This window comes from Oncorhynchus kisutch, linkage group LG10, assembly GCF_002021735.2.
Source record: "Oncorhynchus kisutch isolate 150728-3 linkage group LG10, Okis_V2, whole genome shotgun sequence".
Taxonomy (NCBI): domain Eukaryota; kingdom Metazoa; phylum Chordata; class Actinopteri; order Salmoniformes; family Salmonidae; genus Oncorhynchus; species Oncorhynchus kisutch.
This window is the reverse complement of record NC_034183.2, coordinates 3,599,007-3,626,277: the sequence shown is the minus strand read 5'-3', so window position 1 is coordinate 3,626,277 and position 27,271 is coordinate 3,599,007. Positions and strand designations below refer to the sequence as shown.

The following is a 27,271-nucleotide window of genomic DNA, read 5'->3' as shown; positions in this document are numbered from 1 at the left end:
GATTCATGTTATTTACTCCAAGCTGTATCCCATCTAGTCCTAACCCTGTCAGAGCCCAGGCAGATTCATGTTATTTACTCCAAGCTGTATCCCATCTAGTCCTAACCCTGTCAGAGCCCAGGCAGATTCATGTTATTTACTCCAAGCTGTATCCCATCTAGTCCTAACCCTGTCAGAGCCCAGGCAGATTCATGTCATTTACTCCAAGCTGTATCCCATCTAGTCCTAACCCTGTCAGAGCCCAGGCAGATTCATGTTATTTACTCCAAGCTGTATCCCATCTAGTCCTAACCCTGTCAGAGCCCAGGCAGATTCATGTTATTTACTCCAAGCTGTATCCCATCTAGTCCTAACCCTGTCAGAGCCCAGGCAGATTCATGTCATTTACTCCAAGCTGTATCCCATCTAGTCCTAACCCTGTCAGAGCCCAGGCAGATTCATGTTATTTACTCCAAGCTGTATCCCATCTAGTCCTAACCCTGTCAGAGCCCAGGCAGATTCATGTTATTTACTCCAAGCTGTATCCCATCTAGTCCTAACCCTGTCAGAGCCCAGGCAGATTCATGTTATTTACTCCAAGCTGTATCCCATCTAGTCCTAACCCTGTCAGAGCCCAGGCAGATTCATGTCATTTACTCCAAGCTGTATCCCATCTAGTCCTAACCCTGTCAGAGCCCAGGCAGATTCATGTTATTTACTCCAAGCTGTATCCCATCTAGTCCTAACCCTGTCAGAGCCCAGGCAGATTCATGTTATTTACTCCAAGCTGTATCCCATCTAGTCCTAACCCTGTCAGAGCCCAGGCAGATTCATGTTATTTACTCCAAGCTGTATCCCATCTAGTCCTAACCCTGTCAGAGCCCAGGCAGATTCATGTTATTTACTCCAAGCTGTATCCCATCTAGTCCTAACCCTGTCAGAGCCCAGGCAGATTCATGTTATTTACTCCAAGCTGTATCCCATCTAGTCCTAACCCTGTCAGAGCCCAGGCAGATTCATGTTATTTACTCCAAGCTGTATCCCATCTAGTCCTAACCCTGTCAGAGCCCAGGCAGATTCATGTTATTTACTCTGGTAATCGCCTGACTGTCCCAGTAACATTAAGTAGGTTAACTATTAAAGACACAAGAGGTTGGTGAAGGGAAACGAACTCAAACTAATGGACTTCAATGGAAACCACGTGTGTGATGTGTTTGATTTCCATTCCAGACATTACCATGAGCCTGTCCTCCTCAATGAAGGTGCCACCAGCCTCCTGTGACTAAAGTGTAGTAGGTTACAGATCCTGTCCTTAAGAGTGAGAGCACATGACATGAAGCTATATTTGAATATGGTGTGAGAGACCCGTGCTCGTCTGTGAATGATGGCATTTAATGGAGTGTTGGAATGGGGGGGGGGGGGTCTCTCTTTAACACCATTACAGACATTATGGCAACTTATAAATGAGGCTGGTGTGTCTGTGGTCAGGTTTCAGTAGTGGTAGGTAAGGTCAGGAAACTAGGCCCTTTGCTTTGAAGGGACCGGGGGGTTGGTGGTCTAAGTCATTTCTGTTCCCTATTTATGCCACTGTCCTTTTCATTCTTCAGCAAGGTGTTGTTGTTGTGGTGTATTCTCCAAACTGGGCCAAACCTAGCCAAGCCAGACCAAGGTGTTGTTGTGGTGTATTCTCCAAACTGGGCCAAACCTAGCCAAGCCAGACCAAGGTGTTGTTGTGGTGTATTCTCCAAACTGGGCCAAACCTTGCCAAGCCAGACCAAGGTGTTGCTGTGGTGTATTCTCCAAACTGGGCCAAACCTTGCCAAGCCAGACCAAGGTGTTGCTGTGGTGTATTCTCCAAACTGGGCCAAACCTTGCCAAGCAAGACCAAGGTGTTGCTGTGGTGTATTCTCCAAACTGGGCCAAACCTTGCCAAGCCAGACCAAGGTGTTGTTGCTGTGGTGTATTCTCCAAACTGGGCCAAACCTAGCCAAGCCAGACCAAGGTGTTGTTGCTGTGGTGTAGTGTCCAAGCAGGGCCAAACCTTGCCAAGCCAGACCAAGTGTACCAGAGTTACTGACAGACAGCTGGCTGGCTTGCACACACACACACCACACACAGTGAGCTCCTCAGAGCTCCTAACCACAGGACCGTCCGGAAAGGAGAGCTCAAGCTGCCCACCCAACCACCCACGCCTCTGATTTGCCAGATGCTTGGCTGTAATTGTAATGACCCCTGTCATGTGACCAGGGTGGGGGTGAAGCAGAGAAAGGTGGCCATTCCTCAGATTCCCATCAGCCACAATGGAGAGTACATCAGAGTAGTTAGTGGTGTAAATACTGTAAATCAGAGTAGTTAGGTGTGGTGTAAATACTGTAAATCAGCGTAGTTAGAGTGGTGTAAATACTGTAAATCAGAGTAGTTAGTGGTGTGAATACTGTAAATCAGAGTAGTTAGAGTAGAGTGGTGTAAATACTGTAAATCAGAGGAGTTAGAGTAGAGTGGTGTAAATACTGTGAATCAGTAGTTAGAGTGGTGTAAATACTGTAAACCAGAGTAGTCAGTGGTGTAAATACTGTAAATCAGAGTAGTTAGTGGTGTAAATACTGTAAATCAGAGTAGTTAGAGGTGTGGTGTAAATACTGTAAATCAGAGTAGCTAGAGTAGAGTGATGTAAATACTGTAAATCAGAGTAGTTAGAGTGGTATAAATGCTGTACATCAGAGTAGTTAGAGTGGTGTGAATACTGTCAGAGTAGTTAGAGTGGTGTAAATACTGTAAATCAGAGTAGTTAGAGTAGAGTGGTGTAAATACTGTAAATCAGAGTAGTTAGTGGTGTGAATACTGTAAATCAGAGCAGTTAGTGGTGTAAATATTGTAAATCAGAGTAGTTAGAGTAGAGTGGTGTAATTCAGAGTAGTTAGAGTAGTGTAAATACTGTAAATCAGAGTAGTTAGAGTAGTGTAAATACTGTAAATCAGAGTAGTTAGAGTAGTGTAAATACTGTAAATCAGAGTAGTTAGAGTGGTGTAAATACTGTAAATCAGAGTAGTTAGAGTGGTGTAAATACTGTAAATCAGAGTAGTTAGAGTAGAGTGGTGTAAATACTGAAGGCCTCATAAACATTGACTGCATCCATAATGGAGCCCTTTGGACCAGCTGTTTGTTTTTACAGTAACCCTGAGGGAGGATTAACAAGATGTGGCTATTTGTTTTTACAGTAACCCTGAGGGAGGATTAACAAGATGTGGCTATTTGTTTTTACAGTAACCCTGAGGGAGGATTAACAAGATGTGGCTATTTGTTTTTACAGTAACCCTGAGGGAGGATTAACAAGATGTGGCTATTTGTTTTTACAGTAACCCTGAGGGAGGATTAACAAGATGTGGCTATTTGTTTTTACAGTAACCCTGAGGGAGGATTAACAAGATGTGGCTATTTGTTTTTACAGTAACCCTGAGGGAGGATTAATTAACAAGATGCCACGTTATATTGTGATGAATCATTTCCAAACACGAAGGGTTTCAGTAGCCAAAAGAATCATTGAACGATGTGGATCGTTTCTGGCTCTGAGGAGCCTCCACCGGACTGCTCTAGAATGGCATTTTCAATTCTTTAGGTTGTGATATTCAGTCAGTTTAATTAACCCAGACATTGAAATAACCCCGACCTCAGACATTGAAATAACCCCGACCTCAGACATTGAAATAACCCCGACCTCAGACATTGAAATAACCCCGACCTCAGACATTGAAATAACCCCGACCTCAGACATTGAAATAACCCTGACCTCAGACATTGAAATAACCCCGACCTCAGAATGAAACATGGAGTTAGAATTGTGAGCACTGTGAAAGATTCAGGGTCACTTCCAATTTAATATAACATTCCAATTGAATTCCTGAATTCACTAATTGAATTGTGAGTTAAATATTTGTACATTTCACAGTTAATGTAATTAATGAAACCTAGTTTTTTTAAAACAACAAAGGGACTGCAGGGTTTGTTTTAAATCATTTCCAGTATAGCTAGGCTGTCTGAAAAGTGAAGTGAACCGCCTGAAATACTGAAGGAATTGAATCAGAATGTGGAATTGTTATTGCTATTTATTTTTTTACAAATACAGATTCTATAGGGGATGCTCCAGCACCCTCAGCAACCCTACTTCCTGCGGCTGTGCTACGGAGTAACGATCACTCCTCACTGCCCTCCTTCCATACCTCACAGATTCCTGCCATCACACTAGATACCAGAGTGAGGGATTCACATGTAAACTCATTCCCTGTGACTCCGTCGAGCCTGGGCCAATCATTGGGCCAATCATTGGGCCAATCATTCAGGCACACTGGGTTCTATCAGATGTTCTATCACTTGGCCACATTTTAAAAAGAGAATCCTGAAAGGCTGGGAGGTTATCATGCGAGGATAGGTGTTGTTTTTACACACCCCCCCCCCCCCCCATCTCTTTTCCCTCCAGAACATTCTTAGTTCATTTTGTGGGAACAAGAACAGCTGGTACCTCTGCTCAGTACATTTTAGTCTATACTTATAATATCCAGTCTAGCGCCTCCATCTAGTGTTCATTCATTGTCATAAAAAATAAATGTCAATGTAGCAGATACTGTTATCCAGAGAGACTTACAGTAGATGCCTTCATACATTTTCATACTAGCCCCCCCCCCCCGTGGGAATTGAATCCACAACCCTAAGAGCCATGCCCTACCAACTCAGTCACGTGGTAATATTCTACAACAGGGATATTTGAATTGTGTACCAAAACTTACGTTTGTTAGACGTTTCTGCACTTTACGCCGTAAACTTTACAAACACTTTACGCATTGCTTTATGTTGATAAACTCATTTGTTTGTCATAACAATAAAAACACACCAAAAAAATAAATTAACGAGTTGTACAATTAATGCTGTGTAGATCAGTTTAGTTTGAGCCAGAGAAGAAAATAGATTTAAACCTTTACTTAGAAATAGGCAAATATAATACCAACTGAACATGAATGAAGGCTTGAACATTTTGCATTGTTGCCAAAAAGTTCAATTTTGGTTTCATCTGACCAGAGCACCTTCTTCCACATGTTTGGTGTGTCTCCCGGGTGGCTTGTGGCAAACTTTAAACAACACTTTTTATGGATATCTTTAAGAAATGGCTTTCTTCTTGCCACTCTTCCATAAAGGCCAGATTTGTGCAATATACGACTGATTGTTGTCCTATGGACAGAGTCTCCCACCTCAGCTGTAGATCTCTGCAGTTCATCCAGAGTGATCATGGGCCTCTTGGCTGCATCTCTGATCAGTCTTCTCCTTGTATGAGCTGAAAGTTTAGAGGGACGGCCAGGTCTTGGTAGATTTGCAGTGGTCTGATACTCCTTCCATTTCAATATTATCGCTTGCACAGTGCTCCTTGGGATGTTTAAAGCTTGGGAAATCTTTTTGTATCCAAATCCGGCTTTAGACTTCTTCACAACAGTATCTCGGACCGGCCTGGTGTGTTCCTTGTTCTTCATGATGCGAGACTTGATTACACACAGGTGGATTGTATTTATCATCATTAGTCATTTAGGTCAACATTGGATCATTCAGAGATCCTCACTGAACTTCTGGAGAGAGTTTGCTGCACTGAAAGTAAAGGGGCTGAATAATTTTGCACGCCCAATTTTTCAGTTTTTGATTTGTTAAAAAAGTTTGAAATATCCAATAAATGTCGTTCCACTTCATGATTGTGTCCCACTTGTTGTTGATTCTTCACAAAAAAAATACAGTTTTATATCTTTATGTTTGAAGCCTGAAATGTGGCAAAAGGTCGCAAAGTTCAAGGGGGGCGAATACTTTCGCAAGGCACTGTAACTAGGCTACCTGCCACCTCTACACTCTAACCACTAGGCTACCTGCCACCTCTACACTCTAACCACTAGGCTACCTGCCTCCTCTACACTCTAACCACTAGACTACCTGCCGCCTCTACACTCTAACCACTAGACTACCTGCCGCCTCTACACTCTAACCACTAGGCTACCTGCCTCCTCTATACTCTAACCACTAGGCTACCTGCCTCCTCTACACTCTAACCACTAGACTACCTTCCAACTCTACACTCTAACCACTAGGCTACCTGCCACCTCTACACTCTAACCACTAGGCTACCTGCCTCCTCTACACTCTAACCACTAGACTACCTGCCGCCTCTACACTCTAACCACTAGACTACCTGCCGCCTCTACACTCTAACCACTAGGCTACCTGCCTCCTCTACACTCTAACCACTAGGCTACCTGCCTCCTCTAAACTCTAACCACTAGACTACCTGCCTCCTCTAAACTCTAACCACTAGACTACCTGCCTCCTCTAAACTCTAACCACTAGGCTACCTACCTCTACACTCTAACCACTAGGCTACCTGCCTCCTCTACACTCTAACCACAAGGCTACCTGCCACCTCTACACTCTAACCACTAGGCTACCTGCCACCTCTACACTCTAACCACTAGGCTACCTGCCACCTCTACACTCTAACCACTAGGCTACCTGCCACCTCTACACTCTAACCACTAGGCTACCTGCCTCCTCTACACTCTAACCACTAGACTACCTGCCGCCTCTACACTCTAACCACTAGACTACCTGCCGCCTCTACACTCTAACCACTAGGCTACCTGCCTCCTCTATACTCTAACCACTAGGCTACCTGCCTCCTCTACACTCTAACCACTAGACTACCTTCCAACTCTACACTCTAACCACTAGGCTACCTGCCACCTCTACACTCTAACCACTAGGCTACCTGCCTCCTCTACACTCTAACCACTAGACTACCTGCCGCCTCTACACTCTAACCACTAGACTACCTGCCGCCTCTACACTCTAACCACTAGGCTACCTGCCTCCTCTACACTCTAACCACTAGGCTACCTGCCTCCTCTAAACTCTAACCACTAGACTACCTGCCTCCTCTAAACTCTAACCACTAGACTACCTGCCTCCTCTAAACTCTAACCACTAGGCTACCTACCTCTACACTCTAACCACTAGGCTACCTGCCTCCTCTACACTCTAACCACAAGGCTACCTGCCACCTCTACACTCTAACCACTAGGCTACCTGCCACCTCTACACTCTAACCACTAGGCTACCTGCCACCTCTACACTCTAACCACAAGGCTACCTGCCACCTCTACACTCTAACCACTAGGCTACCTGCCTCCTCTACACTCTAACCACTAGACTACCTGCCGCCTCTACACTCTAACCACTAGACTACCTGCCGCCTCTACACTCTAACCACTAGGCTACCTGCCTCCTCTATACTCTAACCACTAGGCTACCTGCCTCCTCTACACTCTAACCACTAGACTACCTTCCAACTCTACACTCTAACCACTAGGCTACCTGCCACCTCTACACTCTAACCACTAGGCTACCTGCCTCCTCTACACTCTAACCACTAGACTACCTGCCGCCTCTACACTCTAACCACTAGACTACCTGCCGCCTCTACACTCTAACCACTAGGCTACCTGCCTCCTCTACACTCTAACCACTAGGCTACCTGCCTCCTCTAAACTCTAACCACTAGACTACCTGCCTCCTCTAAACTCTAACCACTAGACTACCTGCCTCCTCTAAACTCTAACCACTAGGCTACCTACCTCTACACTCTAACCACTAGGCTACCTGCCTCCTCTACACTCTAACCACAAGGCTACCTGCCACCTCTACACTCTAACCACTAGGCTACCTGCCACCTCTACACTCTAACCACTAGGCTACCTGCCACCTCTACACTCTAACCACTAGGCTACCTGCCACCTCTACACTCTAACCACTAGACTACCTGCCACCTCTACACTCTAACCACTAGGCTACCTGCCACCTCTACACTCTAACCACAAGGCTACCTGCCACCTCTACACTCTAACCACTAGACTACCTGCCACCTCTACACTCTAACCACTAGGCTACCTGCCACCTCTACACTCTAACCACTAGGCTACCTGCCACCTCTACACTCTAACCACTAGGCTACCTGCCTCCTCTACACTCTAACCACTAGACTACCTGCCACCTCTACACTCTAACCACTAGGCTACCTGCCACCTCTACACTCTAACCACTAGGCTACCTGCCACCTCTACACTCTAACCACTAGGCTACCTGCCACCTCTACACTCTAACCACTAGGCTACCTGCCTCCTCTACACTCTAACCACTAGACTACCTGCCACCTCTACACTCTAACCACTAGGCTACCTGCCACCTCTAAAAAGAAGATAGCAAGACGATCTATTATTTTGTGCGTAACACCATAAAACGTTTTGCAAAAGAAAAAAAAAAACGAAATAAGCCTTTCTTATTGGACAAATTCAGGTTAGTCCCTCCTCCATGTTGGCCCACTTGATTTCTAATGAATACGGCCCAGTTTAGAAGTAATGCAGGCAGTGATGTAACACACTAGAGGCAGTGTCAAGTTACGGCATATTTGTATTTATTATGGATCCCATTACTACTCGCCTATTTGAGCCAGTAAAGAGGGTTTAACTATTGTCAGGTAGCGGAATGACTTTAGCTTCCCTCTTGGCCTGAGGGCCACACACTTTCTAGTAGGATGAAACTGAAGATATGACAAATAGGACTGGCAATATCGTCCGCTATTATCCTCAGTAATTCTCCATCCCAGTTGTCAGACCCTGGTGGCTTGTCGTTGTTGACAGACGACAATAATTATCTCACCTCTTCCACTTCTTCACTTTACCGGAATTCAAAATGACAATCCATGCCTTTTTCATAATTTGATCAGTTATACTTGGATGTGGTGTCAGCGTTTGTTGCTATGCCAACGTGTGCTAATCTTGTCAATTAAAAATAAATAATGAAAGCAGTTGGTAATATCAGTGGATAAAAGCTTCTTTATTTACTCTCTTTACATCATTTAACTTTGATTCATAGTGTAGTTCCTTATTTTTTTATTCCGTTTAGTCACATGATTTCTCAATTTGCAGTACGTCTGCCGATCGGTTGCAGTACGTCTGCCGATCGGTTGCAGTACGTCTGCCGATCGGTTGCAGTACGTCTGCCGATCGGTTGCAGTACGTCTGCCGATCGGTTGCAGTACGTCTGCCGATCGGTTGCAGTACGTCTGCCGATCGGTTGCAGTACGTCTGCCGATCGGTTGCAGTACGTCTGCCGATCGGTTGCAGTACGTCTGCCGATCGGTTGTACAGCATACAGATTAGATACCAGCAGACTGTTGCTCCCACGGTTTTTACTGAGTGCAGCAACGTTCAGACCCTGACCGTTGTGTCTATAAAACGATGAGAGCATTCAGCACAGAGTAGTATCCATCTTTCTTTCAAGAGAGGATATTCAGTCGAACACAGCTAGTCTATTAGACTATCTGGCCTCTGATCACAGATTACCATTGAAATACTTGGCAATAGAATAGTATCTAGCCTCTGATCACAGATTACCATTGAAATACTTGATAACAGAATAGTATCTGGCCTCTGATCACAGATTACCATTGAAATACTTGGCAATAGAATAGTATCTAGCCTCTGATCACAGATTACCATTGAAATACTTGGCAATAGAATAGTATCTAGCCTCTGATCACAGATTACCAGTCGGTGGAAATACTTGACAATAGAAAATAAAAACAAATGTTCCCTGTTTCTTCTTACCGTTCTTGTGGTGAATGAGGTCATCAACGAGGGGCGTGGCAACATCCTGAAACAATTCCATCTGTGACGTCTTGATGCCGAACACCTTCTCGGAGGAGTCTGTCAAAGCAAAGGGCTTGTTAGAGATGTGTTTATTATTATTATTCCGTTTGATCCAGCAACTTGTTTAGCTTCATTGACAAACGTGGAAGAAAAAAAAAAACATGTTTCCTCACATTCACACGTAAAGCAGTTTCACCAATATCTTCCTTTTGTGATTTCGAAAATTTTATCTCTCGCAGGAGCAGAGGGCTTTCACACATACATGTCACACAGAGGTTTCACAGACACATACCTCGTTAAACTCCCTCATTCCTGTTGGCTTTGAGTCCGTCCGGAGCGTGTAGCTGATCACCGCAATACCGTAATTCCTCATCCTCCGCTCCCAGGGGGCTTCACACGGCACTACACCTGGACAATAGCAACGCAATTAAAACATGAAATATAGTTCCAATGTGATGAGCCGCGGTCAGTGAGGTGTCCTACAGGAGAGGCCTGACAGGTCTCCAACCCCTCCGTCACCAGAAATACAGAACGACATATTTTGACCTTGTCAGCTCTGGGATTTGATCCGGCAACCTTTCGAGTTATTAGTCCAACGCTCGAGCGTTAACCCACTCTTCCCCGGTAGGCCGTCATTGTAAATAAGAATGTGTTATTTTATTTAACTTGCCTAGTTAAATAAAAGTGACCAGTGTTGAATAACTATGTACATAGGGCAGGGTGGAGTACAGGGTGGTAGGCGGCTAGTAGCAGAAACTAAGGATTTACGTTTGCGATATTAGCTAAATAAATCGGTTACTAGTATTTGCAAATATTCACGTAAATTGACATCGTTTGATTTTCTCAAGTCAGTCTCCTTGTTGACTTCTCCATTAGTTTCAAACTCGCCCCGTTCAGCCGCCTCGCGGACAAACTTAACCAATCAGCGTAGACTGAACCACCGGAAGTTCCACCCTACTATTTCCGGTGTGCAAAACTTTCGGAATCTATTTCCAACATGCCACCTGCTGGCAAGAAGATGTAACACAGAGACGTTACAAAACACTGGACTTTCACTTTACATAAAGCGCTTCTCACGTGTAGTGTGTGTGTGCATGAAAAATAACAATTCAAGGAAGATAAAGGAACGCTACCGTATTACTCTGGTAATGTATTTTCCTGCCATTTTGAAGAACATGCATTATTACACAGCCAGGCTGGATGTCCGGCCGTAGCTTTAGTCGTTTATTGTTGTTCAACCATTAAATCAAATATAAAGTTTATTGGTCGTGTTACGTGTACACAGTTTGGCAGATGGTAAACCGGGTGCAGCGAAATTCTTACGTTACTAGCTCCTAACAATGCAGTAAAAATGTCAATTAGGTACACGAATAATCAATAAAAACAACTAATAATGATGCATTTACACGAGATATACTAGGATGTATATATATATATTTTTTTACCTTTATTTAACTCGGCAAGTCAGTTAATAAGAACAAATTCTTATTTTCAATGAAGGCCTAGGAACAGTGGGTTAAACTGCCTGTTCAGGGGCAGAACGACAGATTTGTACCCTGTCAGCTCAGGGATTTGAACTTGCAACCTTCACTCTAACCACTAGGCTGCCCTGCCGCCCCAAGAATAATATGTACAGTAGTAGATACATTAGAGTGAGCTAAGAATCCAGTATATAAATACACAGTACAACACCCCCGTAGCAAAATGGATAGAATTGCAGGAAATTAGGGACAGATCGAAATTTACCGGGAGGTTTGGGAGTGTTTTTTTTAGGGGGCAGGTAGTGAGTTCCCCCCCCCCCCCCCCCCCCAATGGCATGACTTATTTTTGATATGACCCTAATAAAGTTCAGAGACGTTTTTGAAGGTTTGGTGCGGCTATTGATTAAGCCTTAGCTACTACAGACCTGTCATAGGAAGGCAGTGCCCCCAACTGACTCCGACAGCTGAACTTGATTTACATATGAATATCCTACAGTAGACACCTAAAGCCTATATACCTTTGCATGCAATGCCCTGATACTTTTAGTGTTCAAATCTCTGACAGCTGAACCATGATGTGGACCATTAAAGGTTCTAAAGTTTTGCATATGCAAATGAGTGTGACGTCACAACTAGTTTAGTTAGCGGTGCGCGCTAAATAGCGTTTCAATCGGTGACGTCACTCGCTCTGAGACCTTGAAGTAGTAGTGGTTCCCCTTGTGCTCTGCAAGGGCCGCGGCTTTTGTGGAGCGATGGGTAACGATGCTTCGTGGGTGACTTTTGTTGATGTGTGCAGAGGGTCCCTGGTTCGAGCCCGGGTATGGGCGAGGGGACGGTCTAAAGTTATACTGTTACACAAGGAATGGTGTTTTTCTAATTTTGTTAAAGGCCGCTTTTAAGGACATGTAAATGTGGCTCGTTTGGCCAACATCCCTAGCTTATTGAAGGTGTTGGCTGCCCCAGGTTGGATCGAGATGACGTCCATTACATTTCTCCAATGTCCAGTAAATTAACATCTTCCCTGTCATGTTGTCCGGCGCCAAATTCTCCTAAAGGAAACTCTGAAATGGCATATAGTTTTTTTTTTAATGAAGAATTTATTAAAATTCACATGAAAATCTGTCGCAAATTGAATGGAAACCTAACTATCGACTCCCGAAAGCAATGTCTCATCAGGGTTCACCAGCAGCCCCAAACATCTAGTCTAGTGTTAGAATGATTATGTCTCATCAGGGTTCACCAGCAGCCCCAAACATCTAGTCTAGTGTTAGAATGATTATGTCTCATCAGGGTTCACCAGCAGCCCCAAACATCTAGTCTAGTGTTAGAATGATTATGTCTCATCAGGGTTCACCAGCAGCCCCAAACATCTAGTCTAGTGTTAGAATGATTATGTCTCATCAGGGTTCACCAGCAGCACCAAACATCTAGTCTAGTGTCTGATTGTGCTGCACATCATGGTTCCCCGGCATCCCCAAACATCTAGTCTAGTGTCTGATTGTGCTGCACATCAGGGTTCACCAGCAGCCCCAAACATCTAGTCTAGTGTTACTATGATTATGTCTCATCAGGGTTCCCCGGCATCCCCAAGCATCTAGTCTAGTGTCTGATTGTGCTGCACATCAGGGTTCACCAGCAGCCCCAAACATCTAGTGTAGTGTTACTATGATTATGTCTCATCAGGGTTCCCCGGCATCCCCAAACATCTAGTCTAGTGTCTGATTGTGCTGCACATCAGGGTTCACCAGCAGCCCCAAACATCTAGTCTAGTGTTACTATGATTATGTCTCATCAGGGTTCCCCGGCATCCCCAAGCATCTAGTCTAGAATCTGATTGTGCTGCACATCAGGGTTCACCAGCAGCCCCAAACATCTAGTCTAGTGTTACTATGATTATGTCTCATCAGGGTTCACCAGCAGCCCCAAACATCTAAAGAATAAGCTACCAGCCAGCAGTCTAAGCCACTGCATCTCAGTGCTAGAGGCGTCATTACAGACACCCTGGTTCGAATCCAGGCTGTATCACAACCGGCCAAGAGTCCCATTGGCCCAGCATCATCCGGGTTTGGCCGGTGTAGGCCGTCATTGTAAATAAGAACTTGTTCTTAACTGACTTGCCTAGTTAAATAAAGGTTAAATAAATATAGAGAAGCTGTACAGCAGAACCTTGACTAGAATACAGTATAAACATATGTAGTGGACAGTAGTAGTTAAATAGGACAGGCCTTGACTAGAATACAGTATATACATATGTAGTGGACAGTAGTAGTTAAATAGGACAGGCCTTGACTAGAATACAGTATATACATATGTAGTGGACAGTAGTAGTTAAATAGGACAGGCCTTGACTAGAATACAGTATAAACATATGTAGTGGACAGTAGTAGTTAAATAGGACAGGCCTTGACTAGAATACAGTACATACATATGTAGTGGACAGTAGTAGTTAAATAGGACAGGCCTTGACTAGAATACAGTATATACATATGTAGTGGACAGTAGTAGTTAAATAGGACAGGCCTTGACTAGAATACAGTATATACATATGTAGTGGACAGTAGTAGTTAAATAGGACAGGCCTTGACTAGAATACAGTACATACATATGTAGTGGACAGTAGTAGTTAAATAGGACAGGCCTTGACTAGAATACAGTATATACATATGTAGTGGACAGTAGTAGTTAAATAGGACAGGCCTTGACTAGAATACAGTATATACATATGTAGTGGACAGTAGTAGTTAAATAGGACAGGCCTTGACTAGAATACAGTATATACATATGTAGTGGACAGTAGTAGTTAAATAGGACAGGCCTTGACTAGAATACAGTATATACATATGTAGTGGACAGTAGTAGTTAAATAGGACAGGCCTTGACTAGAATACAGTATATACATATGTAGTGGACAGTAGTAGTTAAATAGGACAGGCCTTGACTAGAATACAGTACATACATATGTAGTGGACAGTAGTAGTTAAATAGGACAGGCCTTGACTAGAATACAGTATATACATATGTAGTGGACAGTAGTAGTTAAATAGGACAGGCCTTGACTAGAATACAGTATATACATATGTAGTGGACAGTAGTAGTTAAATAGGACAGGCCTTGACTAGAATACAGTATATACATATGTAGTGGACAGTAGTAGTTAAATAGGACAGGCCTTGACTAGAATACAGTATATACATATGTAGTGGACAGTAGTAGTTAAATAGGACAGGCCTTGACTAGAATACAGTATATACATATGTAGTGGACAGTAGTAGTTAAATAGGACAGGCCTTGACTAGAATACAGTACATACATATGTAGTGGACAGTAGTAGTTAAATAGGACAGGCCTTGACTAGAATACAGTACATACATATGTAGTGGACAGTAGTAGTTAAATAGGACAGGCCTTGACTAGAATACAGTACATACATATGTAGTGGACAGTAGTAGTTAAATAGGACAGGCCTTGACTAGAATACAGTATATACATATGTAGTGGACAGTAGTAGTTAAATAGGACAGGCCTTGACTAGAATACAGTATATACATATGTAGTGGACAGTAGTAGTTAAATAGGACAGGCCTTGACTAGAATACAGTATATACATATGTAGTGGACAGTAGTAGTTAAATAGGACAGGCCTTGACTAGAATACAGTATATACATATGTAGTGGACAGTAGTAGTTAAATAGGACAGGCCTTGACTAGAATACAGTATATACATATGTAGTGGACAGTAGTAGTTAAATAGGACAGGCCTTGACTAGAATACAGTACATACATATGTAGTGGACAGTAGTAGTTAAATAGGACAGGCCTTGACTAGAATACAGTATATACATATGTAGTGGACAGTAGTAGTTAAACAGGACAGGCCTTGACTAGAATACAGTATATACATATGTAGTGGACAGTAGTAGTTAAATAGGACAGGCCTTGACTAGAATACAGTATATACATATGTAGTGGACAGTAGTAGTTAAATAGGACAGGCCTTGACTAGAATACAGTACATACATATGTAGTGGACAGTAGTAGTTAAATAGGACAGGCCTTGACTAGAATACAGTACATACATATGTAGTGGACAGTAGTAGTTAAATAGGACAGGCCTTGACTAGAATACAGTATATACATATGTAGTGGACAGTAGTAGTTAAATAGGACAGGCCTTGACTAGAATACAGTACATACATATGTAGTGGACAGTAGTAGTTAAATAGGACAGGCCTTGACTAGAATACAGTACATACATATGTAGTGGACAGTAGTAGTTAAATAGGACAGGCCTTGACTAGAATACAGTATATACATATGTAGTGGACAGTAGTAGTTAAATAGGACAGGCCTTGACTAGAATACAGTACATACATATGTAGTGGACAGTAGTAGTTAAATAGGACAGGCCTTGACTAGAATACAGTATATACATATGTAGTGGACAGTAGTAGTTAAATAGGACAGGCCTTGACTAGAATACAGTACATACATATGTAGTGGACAGTAGTAGTTAAATAGGACAGGCCTTGACTAGAATACAGTATATACATATGTAGTGGACAGTAGTAGTTAAATAGGACAGGCCTTGACTAGAATACAGTACATACATATGTAGTGGACAGTAGTAGTTAAATAGGACAGGCCTTGACTAGAATACAGTATATACATATGTAGTGGACAGTAGTAGTTAAATAGGACAGGCCTTGACTAGAATACAGTATATACATATGTAGTGGACAGTAGTAGTTAAACAGGACAGGCCTTGACTAGAATACAGTAGATACATATGTAGTGGACAGTAGTAGTTAAATAGGACAGGCCTTGACTAGAATACAGTATATACATATGTAGTGGACAGTAGTAGTTAAATAGGACAGGCCTTGACTAGAATACAGTATATACATATGTAGTGGACAGTAGTAGTTAAATAGGACAGACCTTGACTAGAATACAGTATATACATATGTAGTGGACAGTAGTAGTTAAATAGGACAGGCCTTGACTAGAATACAGTATATACATATGTAGTGGACAGTAGTAGTTAAATAGGACAGGCCTTGACTAGAATACAGTACATACATATGTAGTGGACAGTAGTAGTTAAATAGGACAGGCCTTGACTAGAATACAGTATATACATATGTAGTGGACAGTAGTAGTTAAATAGGACAGGCCTTGACTAGAATACAGTACATACATATGTAGTGGACAGTAGTAGTTAAATAGGACAGGCCTTGACTAGAATACAGTATATACATATGTAGTGGACAGTAGTAGTTAAATAGGACAGGCCTTGACTAGAATACAGTATATACATATGTAGTGGACAGTAGTAGTTAAATAGGACAGGCCTTGACTAGAATACAGTATATACATATGTAGTGGACAGTAGTAGTTAAATAGGACAGGCCTTGACTAGAATACAGTATATACATATGTAGTGGACAGTAGTAGTTAAATAGGACAGGCCTTGACTAGAATACAGTATATACATATGTAGTGGACAGTAGTAGTTAAATAGGACAGGCCTTGACTAGAATACAGTATATACATATGTAGTGGACAGTAGTAGTTAAATAGGACAGGCCTTGACTAGAATACAGTACATACATATGTAGTGGACAGTAGTAGTTAAATAGGACAGGCCTTGACTAGAATACAGTATATACATATGTAGTGGACAGTAGTAGTTAAATAGGACAGGCCTTGACTAGAATACAGTATATACATATGTAGTGGACAGTAGTAGTTAAATAGGACAGGCCTTGACTAGAATACAGTATATACATATGTAGTGGACAGTAGTAGTTAAATAGGACAGGCCTTGACTAGAATACAGTATATACATATGTAGTGGACAGTAGTAGTTAAATAGGACAGGCCTTGACTAGAATACAGTATATACATATGTAGTGGACAGTAGTAGTTAAATAGGACAGGCCTTGACTAGAATACAGTACATACATATGTAGTGGACAGTAGTAGTTAAATAGGACAGGCCTTGACTAGAATACAGTACATACATATGTAGTGGACAGTAGTAGTTAAATAGGACAGGCCTTGACTAGAATACAGTATATACATATGTAGTGGACAGTAGTAGTTAAATAGGACAGGCCTTGACTAGAATACAGTATATACATATGTAGTGGACAGTAGTAGTTAAATAGGACAGGCCTTGACTAGAATACAGTATATACATATGTAGTGGACAGTAGTAGTTAAATAGGACAGGCCTTGACTAGAATACAGTACATACATATGTAGTGGACAGTAGTAGTTAAATAGGACAGGCCTTGACTAGAATACAGTATATACATATGTAGTGGACAGTAGTAGTTAAATAGGACAGGCCTTGACTAGAATACAGTATATACATATGTAGTGGACAGTAGTAGTTAAATAGGACAGGCCTTGACTAGAATACAGTATATACATATGTAGTGGACAGTAGTAGTTAAATAGGACAGGCCTTGACTAGAATACAGTATATACATATGTAGTGGACAGTAGTAGTTAAATAGGACAGGCCTTGTCTAGAATACAGTATATACATATGTAGTGGACAGTAGTAGTTAAATAGGACAGGCCTTGACTAGAATACAGTATATACATATGTAGTGGACAGTAGTAGTTAAATAGGACAGGCCTTGACTAGAATACAGTACATACATATGTAGTGGACAGTAGTAGTTAAATAGGACAGGCCTTGACTAGAATACAGTATATACATATGTAGTGGACAGTAGTAGTTAAACAGGACAGGCCTTGACTAGAATACAGTATATACATATGTAGTGGACAGTAGTAGTTAAATAGGACAGGCCTTGACTAGAATACAGTATATACATATGTAGTGGACAGTAGTAGTTAAATAGGACAGGCCTTGACTAGAATACAGTACATACATATGTAGTGGACAGTAGTAGTTAAATAGGACAGGCCTTGACTAGAATACAGTACATACATATGTAGTGGACAGTAGTAGTTAAATAGGACAGGCCTTGACTAGAATACAGTATATACATATGTAGTGGACAGTAGTAGTTAAATAGGACAGGCCTTGACTAGAATACAGTACATACATATGTAGTGGACAGTAGTAGTTAAATAGGACAGGCCTTGACTAGAATACAGTACATACATATGTAGTGGACAGTAGTAGTTAAATAGGACAGGCCTTGACTAGAATACAGTATATACATATGTAGTGGACAGTAGTAGTTAAATAGGACAGGCCTTGACTAGAATACAGTACATACATATGTAGTGGACAGTAGTAGTTAAATAGGACAGGCCTTGACTAGAATACAGTACATACATATGTAGTGGACAGTAGTAGTTAAATAGGACAGGCCTTGACTAGAATACAGTATATACATATGTAGTGGACAGTAGTAGTTAAATAGGACAGGCCTTGACTAGAATACAGTATATACATATGTAGTGGACAGTAGTAGTTAAATAGGACAGGCCTTGACTAGAATACAGTATATACATATGTAGTGGACAGTAGTAGTTAAATAGGACAGGCCTTGACTAGAATACAGTATATACATATGTAGTGGACAGTAGTAGTTAAATAGGACAGGCCTTGACTAGAATACAGTATATACATATGTAGTGGACAGTAGTAGTTAAATAGGACAGGCCTTGACTAGAATACAGTATATACATATGTAGTGGACAGTAGTAGTTAAATAGGACAGGCCTTGACTAGAATACAGTATATACATATGTAGTGGACAGTAGTAGTTAAATAGGACAGGCCTTGACTAGAATACAGTATATACATATGTAGTGGACAGTAGTAGTTAAATAGGACAGGCCTTGACTAGAATACAGTATATACATATGTAGTGGACAGTAGTAGTTAAATAGGACAGGCCTTGACTAGAATACAGTATATACATATGTAGTGGACAGTAGTAGTTAAATAGGACAGGCCTTGACTAGAATACAGTATATACATATGTAGTGGACAGTAGTAGTTAAATAGGACAGGCCTTGACTAGAATACAGTATATACATATGTAGTGGACAGTAGTAGTTAAATAGGACAGGCCTTGACTAGAATACAGTATATACATATGTAGTGGACAGTAGTAGTTAAATAGGACAGGCCTTGACTAGAATACAGTATATACATATGTAGTGGACAGTAGTAGTTAAATAGGACAGGCCTTGACTAGAATACAGTATATACATATGAAGTAGGTAAAACAGTATGTAAACATTATTAAAGTGACCAGTGTTCAATGACTCTGTAGAAAGGGCAGTGGTCTCTAAGGTGCAGGGTTGAGTACCAGGTGAAGGTCAGTACCAGGTGAAGATCGGTACAGGGTTAAAGTCAGTACCGGGTGAAGGTCAGTACCAGGTGAAGGTCAGTGCAGGGTGAAGGTCGGTACAGGGTGAAGGTCAGTGCAGAGTGAAGGTCAGTACCGGGTGAAGATCAGTACCGGGTGAAGGTCAGTACCGGGTGAAGGTCAGTACCGGGTGAAGGTCAGTGAAGGGTGAAGGTCGGTGCAGGGTGAAGGTCGGTACATGGTGAAGGCCAGTGCAGGGTGAAGGTCAGTACCAGGTGAAGGTCAGTGCAGGGTGAAGGTCGGTACAGGGTGAAGGTCAGTACCAGGTGAAGGTCAGTGCAGGGTGAAGATCGGTACAGGGTGAAGGTCAGTGCAGGGTGAAGGTCGGTACCGGGTGACGGTATCTATTCTAGCCAGCTAGAATACATACTGTGTATCTAGTCACATACTGTGTATCTAGTCACATACTGTGTATCTAGTCACATACTGTGTATCTAGTCACATACTGTGTATCTAGTCACATACTGTGTATCTAGTCACATACTGTGTATCTAGTCACATACTGTGTATCTAGTCACATACTGTGTATCTAGTCACATACTGTGTATCTAGTCACATACTGTGTATCTAGTCACATACTGTGTATCTAGTCACATACTGTGTATCCAGTCACATACTGTGTATCCAGTCACATACTGTGTATCTAGTCACATACTGTGTATCTAGTCACATACTGTGTATCTAGTCACATACTGTGTATCTAGTCACATACTGTGTATCTAGTCACATACTGTGTATCTAGTCACATACTGTGTATCTAGTCACATACTGTGTATCTAGTCACATACTGTGTATCTAGTCACATACTGTGTATCTAGTCACATACTGTGTATCCTGTCACATACTGTGTATCCTGTCACATACTGTGTATCCTGTCACATACTGTGTATCTAGTCACATACTGTGTATCTAGTCACATACTGTGTATCTAGTCACATACTGTGTATCTAGTCACATACTGTGTATCTAGTCACATACTGTGTATCTAGTCACATACTGTGTATCTAGTCACATACTGTGTATCTAGTCACATACTGTGTATCTAGTCACATACTGTGTATCTAGTCACATACTGTGTATCTAGTCACATACTGTGTATCTAGTCACATACTGTGTATCTAGTCACATACTGTGTATCCTGTCACATACTGTGTATCTAGTCACATACTGTGTATCTAGTCACATACTGTGTATCTAGTCACATACTGTGTATCTAGTCACATACTGTGTATCTAGTCACATACTGTGTATCTAGTCACATACTGTGTATCTAGTCACATACTGTGTATCTAGTCACATACTGTTTTCTTTTTCTTTGATCCGTTGATCCCAATTTTAAAACTTTTTTTTTACACACACACTCAGAAATGGCACGGGCAAAGAAGGGTCCTTCAGAAGCATCTGAATCGAAGCAGAAGTCGAGGAGGCAGAATGGAGAAACGTCTGGGGCTGCAGGACAAACCATCTCCATGAAGCTTCGGCAGAAGATGGACGGGAAGAACACACTGAAAACAGGTCTGCTAGTAACACCAATAGAAACGCCAATCTTCGTTATAGAAGCTTTTGATTGGCTGTACTGTCCTCTATTTCATTTCCCCCGCTCCAGAAATGTTACTGTATTTATCTTGTCACGGAGAGAAGTGACTCTTTCCATTCTTTGATGCTATTGACTGTACCGGTCTTGTATTTCAGGGCCTGTTTTCCCAACCACCATGATCAGATCTTCAGTTGGGAAGAGAAGTGGACCAGGAAGCATCCTGCACTACATTTACCAGAGTACACTGGGGCAGAGCTTTCATTCTCAGATGAGACAGGTACACTACATTTACCAGAGTACACTGGGGCAGAGCTTTCATTCTCAGATGAGACAGGTACACTACATTTACCAGAGTACACTGGGGCAGAGCTTTCATTCTCAGATGAGACAGGTACACTACATTTACCAGAGTACACTGGGGCAGAGCTTTCATTCTCAGATGAGACCGGTACACTACTACAGTCAGACTAGTGTGTCTTGATAGCTGGTAGGGTGACTAGGGAACAGTAGTGTCTGTAGGGTGACTAGGGAACAGTAGTGTCTGTAGGGTGACTAGGGAACAGTAGTGTCTGTAGGGTGACTAGGGAACAGTAGTGTCTGTAGGGTGACTAGGGAACAGTAGTGTCTGTAGGGTGACTAGGGAACAGTAGTGTCTGTAGGGTGACTAGGGAACAGTAGTGTCTGTAGGGTGACTAGGGAACAGTAGTGTCTGTAGGGTGACTAGGGAACAGTAGTGTCTGTAGGGTGACTAGGGAACAGTAGTGTCTGTAGGGTGACTAGGGAACAGTAGTGTCTGTAGGGTGACTAGGGAACAGTAGTGTCTGTAGGGTGACTAGGGAACAGTAGTGTCTGTAGGGTGACTAGGGAACAGTAGTGTCTGTAGGGTGACTAGGGAACAGTAGTGTCTGTAGGGTGACTAGGGAACAGTAGTGTCTGTAGGGTGACTAGGGAACAGTAGTGTCTGTAAGGTGACTAGGGAACAGTAGTGTCTGTAGGGTGACTAGGGAACAGTAGTGTCTGTAGGGTGACTAGGGAACAGTAGTGTCTGTAGGGTGACTAGGGAACAGCAGTGTCTGTAGGGTGACTAGGGAACAGCAGTGTCTGTAGGGTGACTAGGGAACAGCAGTGTCTGTAGGGTGACTAGGGAACAGCAGTGTCTGTAGGGTGACTAGGGAACAGCAGTGTCTGTAGGGTGACTAGGGAACAGCAGTGTCTGTAGGGTGACTAGGGAACAGTAGTGTCTGTAGGGTGACTAGGGAACAGTAGTGTCTGTAGGGTGACTAGGGAACAGTAGTGTCTGTAGGGTGACTAGGGAACAGCAGTGTCTGTAGGGTGACTAGGGAACAGCAGTGTCTGTAGGGTGACTAGGGAACAGCAGTGTCTGTAGGGTGACTAGGGAACAGCAGTGTCTGTAGGGTGACTAGGGAACAGCAGTGTCTGCAGGGTGACTAGGGAACAGCAGTGTCTGTAGGGTGACTAGGGAACAGCAGTGTCTGTAGGGTGACTAGGGAACAGCAGTGTCTGTAGGGTGACTAGGGAACAGCAGTGTCTGTAGGGTGACTAGGGAACAGCAGTGTCTGTAGGGTGACTAGGGAACAGCAGTGTCTGTAGGGTGACTAGGGAACAGCAGTGTCTGTAGGGTGACTAGGGAACAGCAGTGTCTGTAGGGTGACTAGGGAAAAGCAGTGTCTGTAGGGTGACTAGGGAACAGCAGTGTCTGTAGGGTGACTAGGGAACAGCAGTGTCTGTAGGGTGACTAGGGAACAGCAGTGTCTGTAGGGTGACTAGGGAACAGCAGTGTCTGTAGGGTGACTAGGGAACAGCAGTGTCTGTAGGGTGACTAGGGAACAGCAGTGTCTGTAGGGTGACTAGGGAACAGCAGTGTCTGTAGGGTGACTAGGGAACAGCAGTGTCTGTAGGGTGACTAGGGAACAGCAGTGTCTGTAGGGTGACTAGGGAACAGCAGTGTCTGTAGGGTGACTAGGGAACAGCAGTGTCTGTAGGGTGACTAGGGAACAGCAGTGTCTGTAGGGTGACTAGGGAACAGCAGTGTCTGTAGGGTGACTAGGGAACAGCAGTGTCTGTAGGGTGACTAGGGAACAGCAGTGTCTGTAGGGTGACTAGGGAACAGTAGTGTCTGTAGGGTGACTAGGGAACAGTAGTGTCTGTACACTCTAACCACTAGGCTACCTGCCACCTCTACACTCTAACCACTTGTCTACCTGCCTCCTCTACACTCTAACCACTAGACTACCTGCCTCCTCTACACTCTAACCACTAGGCTGCCTGCCTCCTCCACACTCTAACCACTAGGCTACCTGCCACCCCTACACTCTAACCACTAGGCTACCTGCCACCTCTACACTCTAACCACTAGGCTACCTGCCACCTCTACACTCTAACCACTAGGCTGCCTGCCTCCTCCACACTCTAACCACTAGGCTACCTGCCACCCCTACACTCTAACCACTAGGCTACCTGCCACCTCTACACTCTAACCACTAGGCTACCTGCCACCTCTACACTCTAACCACTAGGCTGCCTGCCTCCTCCACACTCTAACCACTAGTCTACCTGCCACCTCTACACTCTAACCACTAGACTACCTGCCTCCTCTACACTCTAACCACTAGTCTACCTGCCACCTCTACACTCTAACCACTAGGCTACCTGCCACCTCTACACTCTAACCACTAGACTACCTGCCTCTACACTCTAACCACTAGGCTACCTGCCACCTCTATACTCTAACCACTAGGCTACCTGCCACCTCTACACTCTAACCACTAGGCTACCTGCCTCCTCTATACTCTAACCACTAGGCTACCTGCCTCCTCTATACTCTAACCACTAGGCTACCTGCCTCCTCTATACTCTAACCACTAGGCTACCTGCCACCTCTATACTCTAACCACTAGGCTACCTGCCACCTCTACACTCTAACCACTAGGCTGCCTGCCTCCTCCACACTCTAACCACTAGTCTACCTGCCACCTCTACACTCTAACCACTAGACTACCTGCCTCCTCTACACTCTAACCACTAGTCTACCTGCCACCTCTACACTCTAACCACTAGGCTACCTGCCACCTCTACACTCTAACCACTAGACTACCTGCCTCTACACTCTAACCACTAGGCTACCTGCCACCTCTATACTCTAACCACTAGGCTACCTGCCACCTCTACACTCTAACCACTAGGCTACCTGCCTCCTCTATACTCTAACCACTAGGCTACCTGCCTCCTCTATACTCTAACCACTAGGCTACCTGCCTCCTCTACACTCTAACCACTAGACTACCTGCATCCTCTACACTCTAACCACTAGACTACCTGCCTCCTCTACACTCTAACCACTAGTCTACCTGCCACCTCTACACTCTAACCACTAGGCTACCTGCCACCTCTACACTCTAACCACTAGACTACCTGCCACCTCTACACTCTAACCACTAGGCTACCTGCCGCCTCTACACTCTAACCACTAGACTACCTGCCTCCTCTACACTCTAACCACTAAACTACCTGCCTCTACACTCTAACCACTAGGCTACCTGCCTCCTCTACACTCTAACCACTAGGCTACCTGCCTCCTCTACGCTCTAACCACTAGGCTACCTGCCTCCTCTACACTCTAACCACTAGGCTACCTGCCTCCTCTACACTCTAACCACTAGACTACCTGCATCCTCTACACTCTAACCACTAGACTACCTGCCTCCTCTACACTCTAACCACTAGTCTACCTGCCACCTCTACACTCTAACCACTAGGCTACCTGCCACCTCTACACTCTAACCACTAGACTACCTGCCACCTCTACACTCTAACCACTAGGCTACCTGCCGCCTCTACACTCTAACCACTAGACTACCTGCCTCCTCTACACTCTAACCACTAAACTACCTGCCTCTACACTCTAACCACTAGGCTACCTGCCTCCTCTACACTCTAACCACTAGGCTACCTGCCTCCTCTACGCTCTAACCACTAGGCTACCTGCCTCTACACTCCAACCACTAGGCTACCTGCATCCTCTATACTCTAACCACTAGACTACCTTGCCGGCCCCAATCATCATCAGTACACGATATCTTATTTCCCTCCCGCAGTGTCTCCAGGAGCCGTTTGTACGTTCCCTGTCCTCCTTTAAGCTCCACCGTACAGCCAGTCCGTTTGACCGGCGGGTCACCTGTCTGGAGTGGCACCCCTCGCACCCCTCCACGCTGGCGGTCGGCTCCAAGGGAGGAGACGTGGTCCTCTGGGACTACAACGTGCTCAACAAGACCAGCTTCATACAAGGGGTGAGAATGCCTGATACACATCTGGAAAGACCGGTTCCATCGCTACAACCCAGCGACGCCATTGGCCGATGGGTTACTAATGAGTGCATGCTTATTGGTTTTCTCGTTTGACAGTTGTGTACCTAGATGTTCAGGATGATACACACAAATAATACAATCATTTTTAAATCTGTTTAAACCGGAACACTGTAATCAATAGTTTTAAATCGGTCTGTGTTACTGATTAGGAACACTGTAATCAATAGTTTTAAATCGGTCTGTGTTACTGATTAGGAACACTGTAATCAATAGCTTAAATCGGTCTGTGTTACTGATTAGGAACACTGTAATCAATAGTTTTAAATCGGTCTGTGTTACTGATTAGGAACACTGTAATCAATAGCTTAAATCGGTCTGTGTTACTGATTAGGAACACTGTAATCAATAGCTTAAATCGGTCTGTGTTACTGATTAGGAACACTGTAATCAATAGCTTAAATCGTTCTGTGTTACTGATTAGGAACACTGTAATCAATAGTTTAAACCGGAACACTGTAATCAATAGTTTTAAATCGGTCTGTGTTACTGATTAGGAACACTGTAATCAATAGCTTAAATCGGTCTGTGTTACTGATTAGGAACACTGTAATCAATAGTTTAAACCGGAACACTGTAATCAATAGTTTTAAATCGGTCTGTGTTACTGTTTAGGAACACTGTAATCAATAGCTTAAATCGGTCTGTGTTACTGATTAGGAACACTGTAATCAATAGTTTAAACCGGAACACTGTAATCAATAGTTTTAAATCGGTCTGTGTTACTGATTAGGAACACTGTAATCAATAGCTTAAATCGGTCTGTGTTACTGATTAGGAACACTGTAATCAATAGTTTTAAAATCGGTCTGTGTTACTGATTAGGAACACTGTAATCAATAGTTTTAAATCGGTCTGTGTTACTGATTAGGAACACTGTAATCAATAGTTTTAAAATCGGTCTGTGTTACTGATTAGGAACACTGTAATCAATAGTTTTAAAATCGGTCTGTGTTACTGTTTAGGAACACTGTAATCAATAGTTTAAACCGGAACACTGTAATCAATAGTTTTAAATCGGTCTGTGTTACTGATTAGGAACACTGTAATCAATAGTTTTAAATCGGTCTGTGTTACTGATTAGGAACACTGTAATCAATAGCTTAAATCGGTCTGTGTTACTGATTAGGAACACTGTAATCAATAGTTTTAAAATCGGTCTGTGTTACTGATTAGGAACACTGTAATCAATAGTTTTAAATCGGTCTGTGTTACTGATTAGGAACACTGTAATCAATAGTTTTAAAATCGGTCTGTGTTACTGATTAGGAACACTGTAATCAATAGTTTTAAAATCGGTCTGTGTTACTGTTTAGGAACACTGTAATCAATAGTTTAAACCGGAACACTGTAATCAATAGTTTTAAATCGGTCTGTGTTACTGTTTAGGAACACTGTAATCGATCATATTTGCAATAACAGTTGACTTGGAAATCCATTTTTCCTTCAAGGGTCCCCCCACAGTATTGATAGTATGCTTAACATACGACACATACCGATTAGTATCGGGTCTACTTATCCGATTAGTATCGGGTCTACTTATCCGATTAGTATCGGGTCTACTTATCCGATTAGTATCGGGTCTACTTATCCGATTAGTATCGGGTCTACTTATCCGATTAGTATCGGGTCTACTTATCCGATTAGTATCGGGTCTACTTATCCGATTAGTATCGGGTCTACTTATCCGATAGTAATAAGTCGACTTATCCGATAGTATCGGGTCTACGTTGGCTGAGTCCCAAATGGCACCCCATTTCTCATTTAGTGCACTACTTTTGTCGGGGGCTCTGTCGT

The 27,271-nt window shown here is 43.1% G+C and overlaps 1 protein-coding gene across 4 annotated transcripts in view; it reads left to right on the top strand.

Moving 5' to 3' along the window:
• The first annotated feature begins 10,709 nt into the window (after window positions 1-10,709).
• Window positions 10,710-27,271, top strand: part of ddb2 (damage-specific DNA binding protein 2) — a 41,377-nt gene continuing 24,815 nt past the window's right edge. The window contains exons 1-4 of one of the 4 annotated variants that reach the window (XM_031832901.1): window positions 10,710-10,852; window positions 20,921-21,070; window positions 21,248-21,369; window positions 25,208-25,399. In XM_031832901.1, the coding sequence (XP_031688761.1) occupies window positions 20,923-21,070; window positions 21,248-21,369; window positions 25,208-25,399 (462 nt within the window). In that variant the 5' untranslated portion in view covers window positions 10,710-10,852; window positions 20,921-20,922. The other 3 variants (XM_031832900.1, XM_031832903.1, XM_031832902.1) reach the window with 3 other exon arrangements.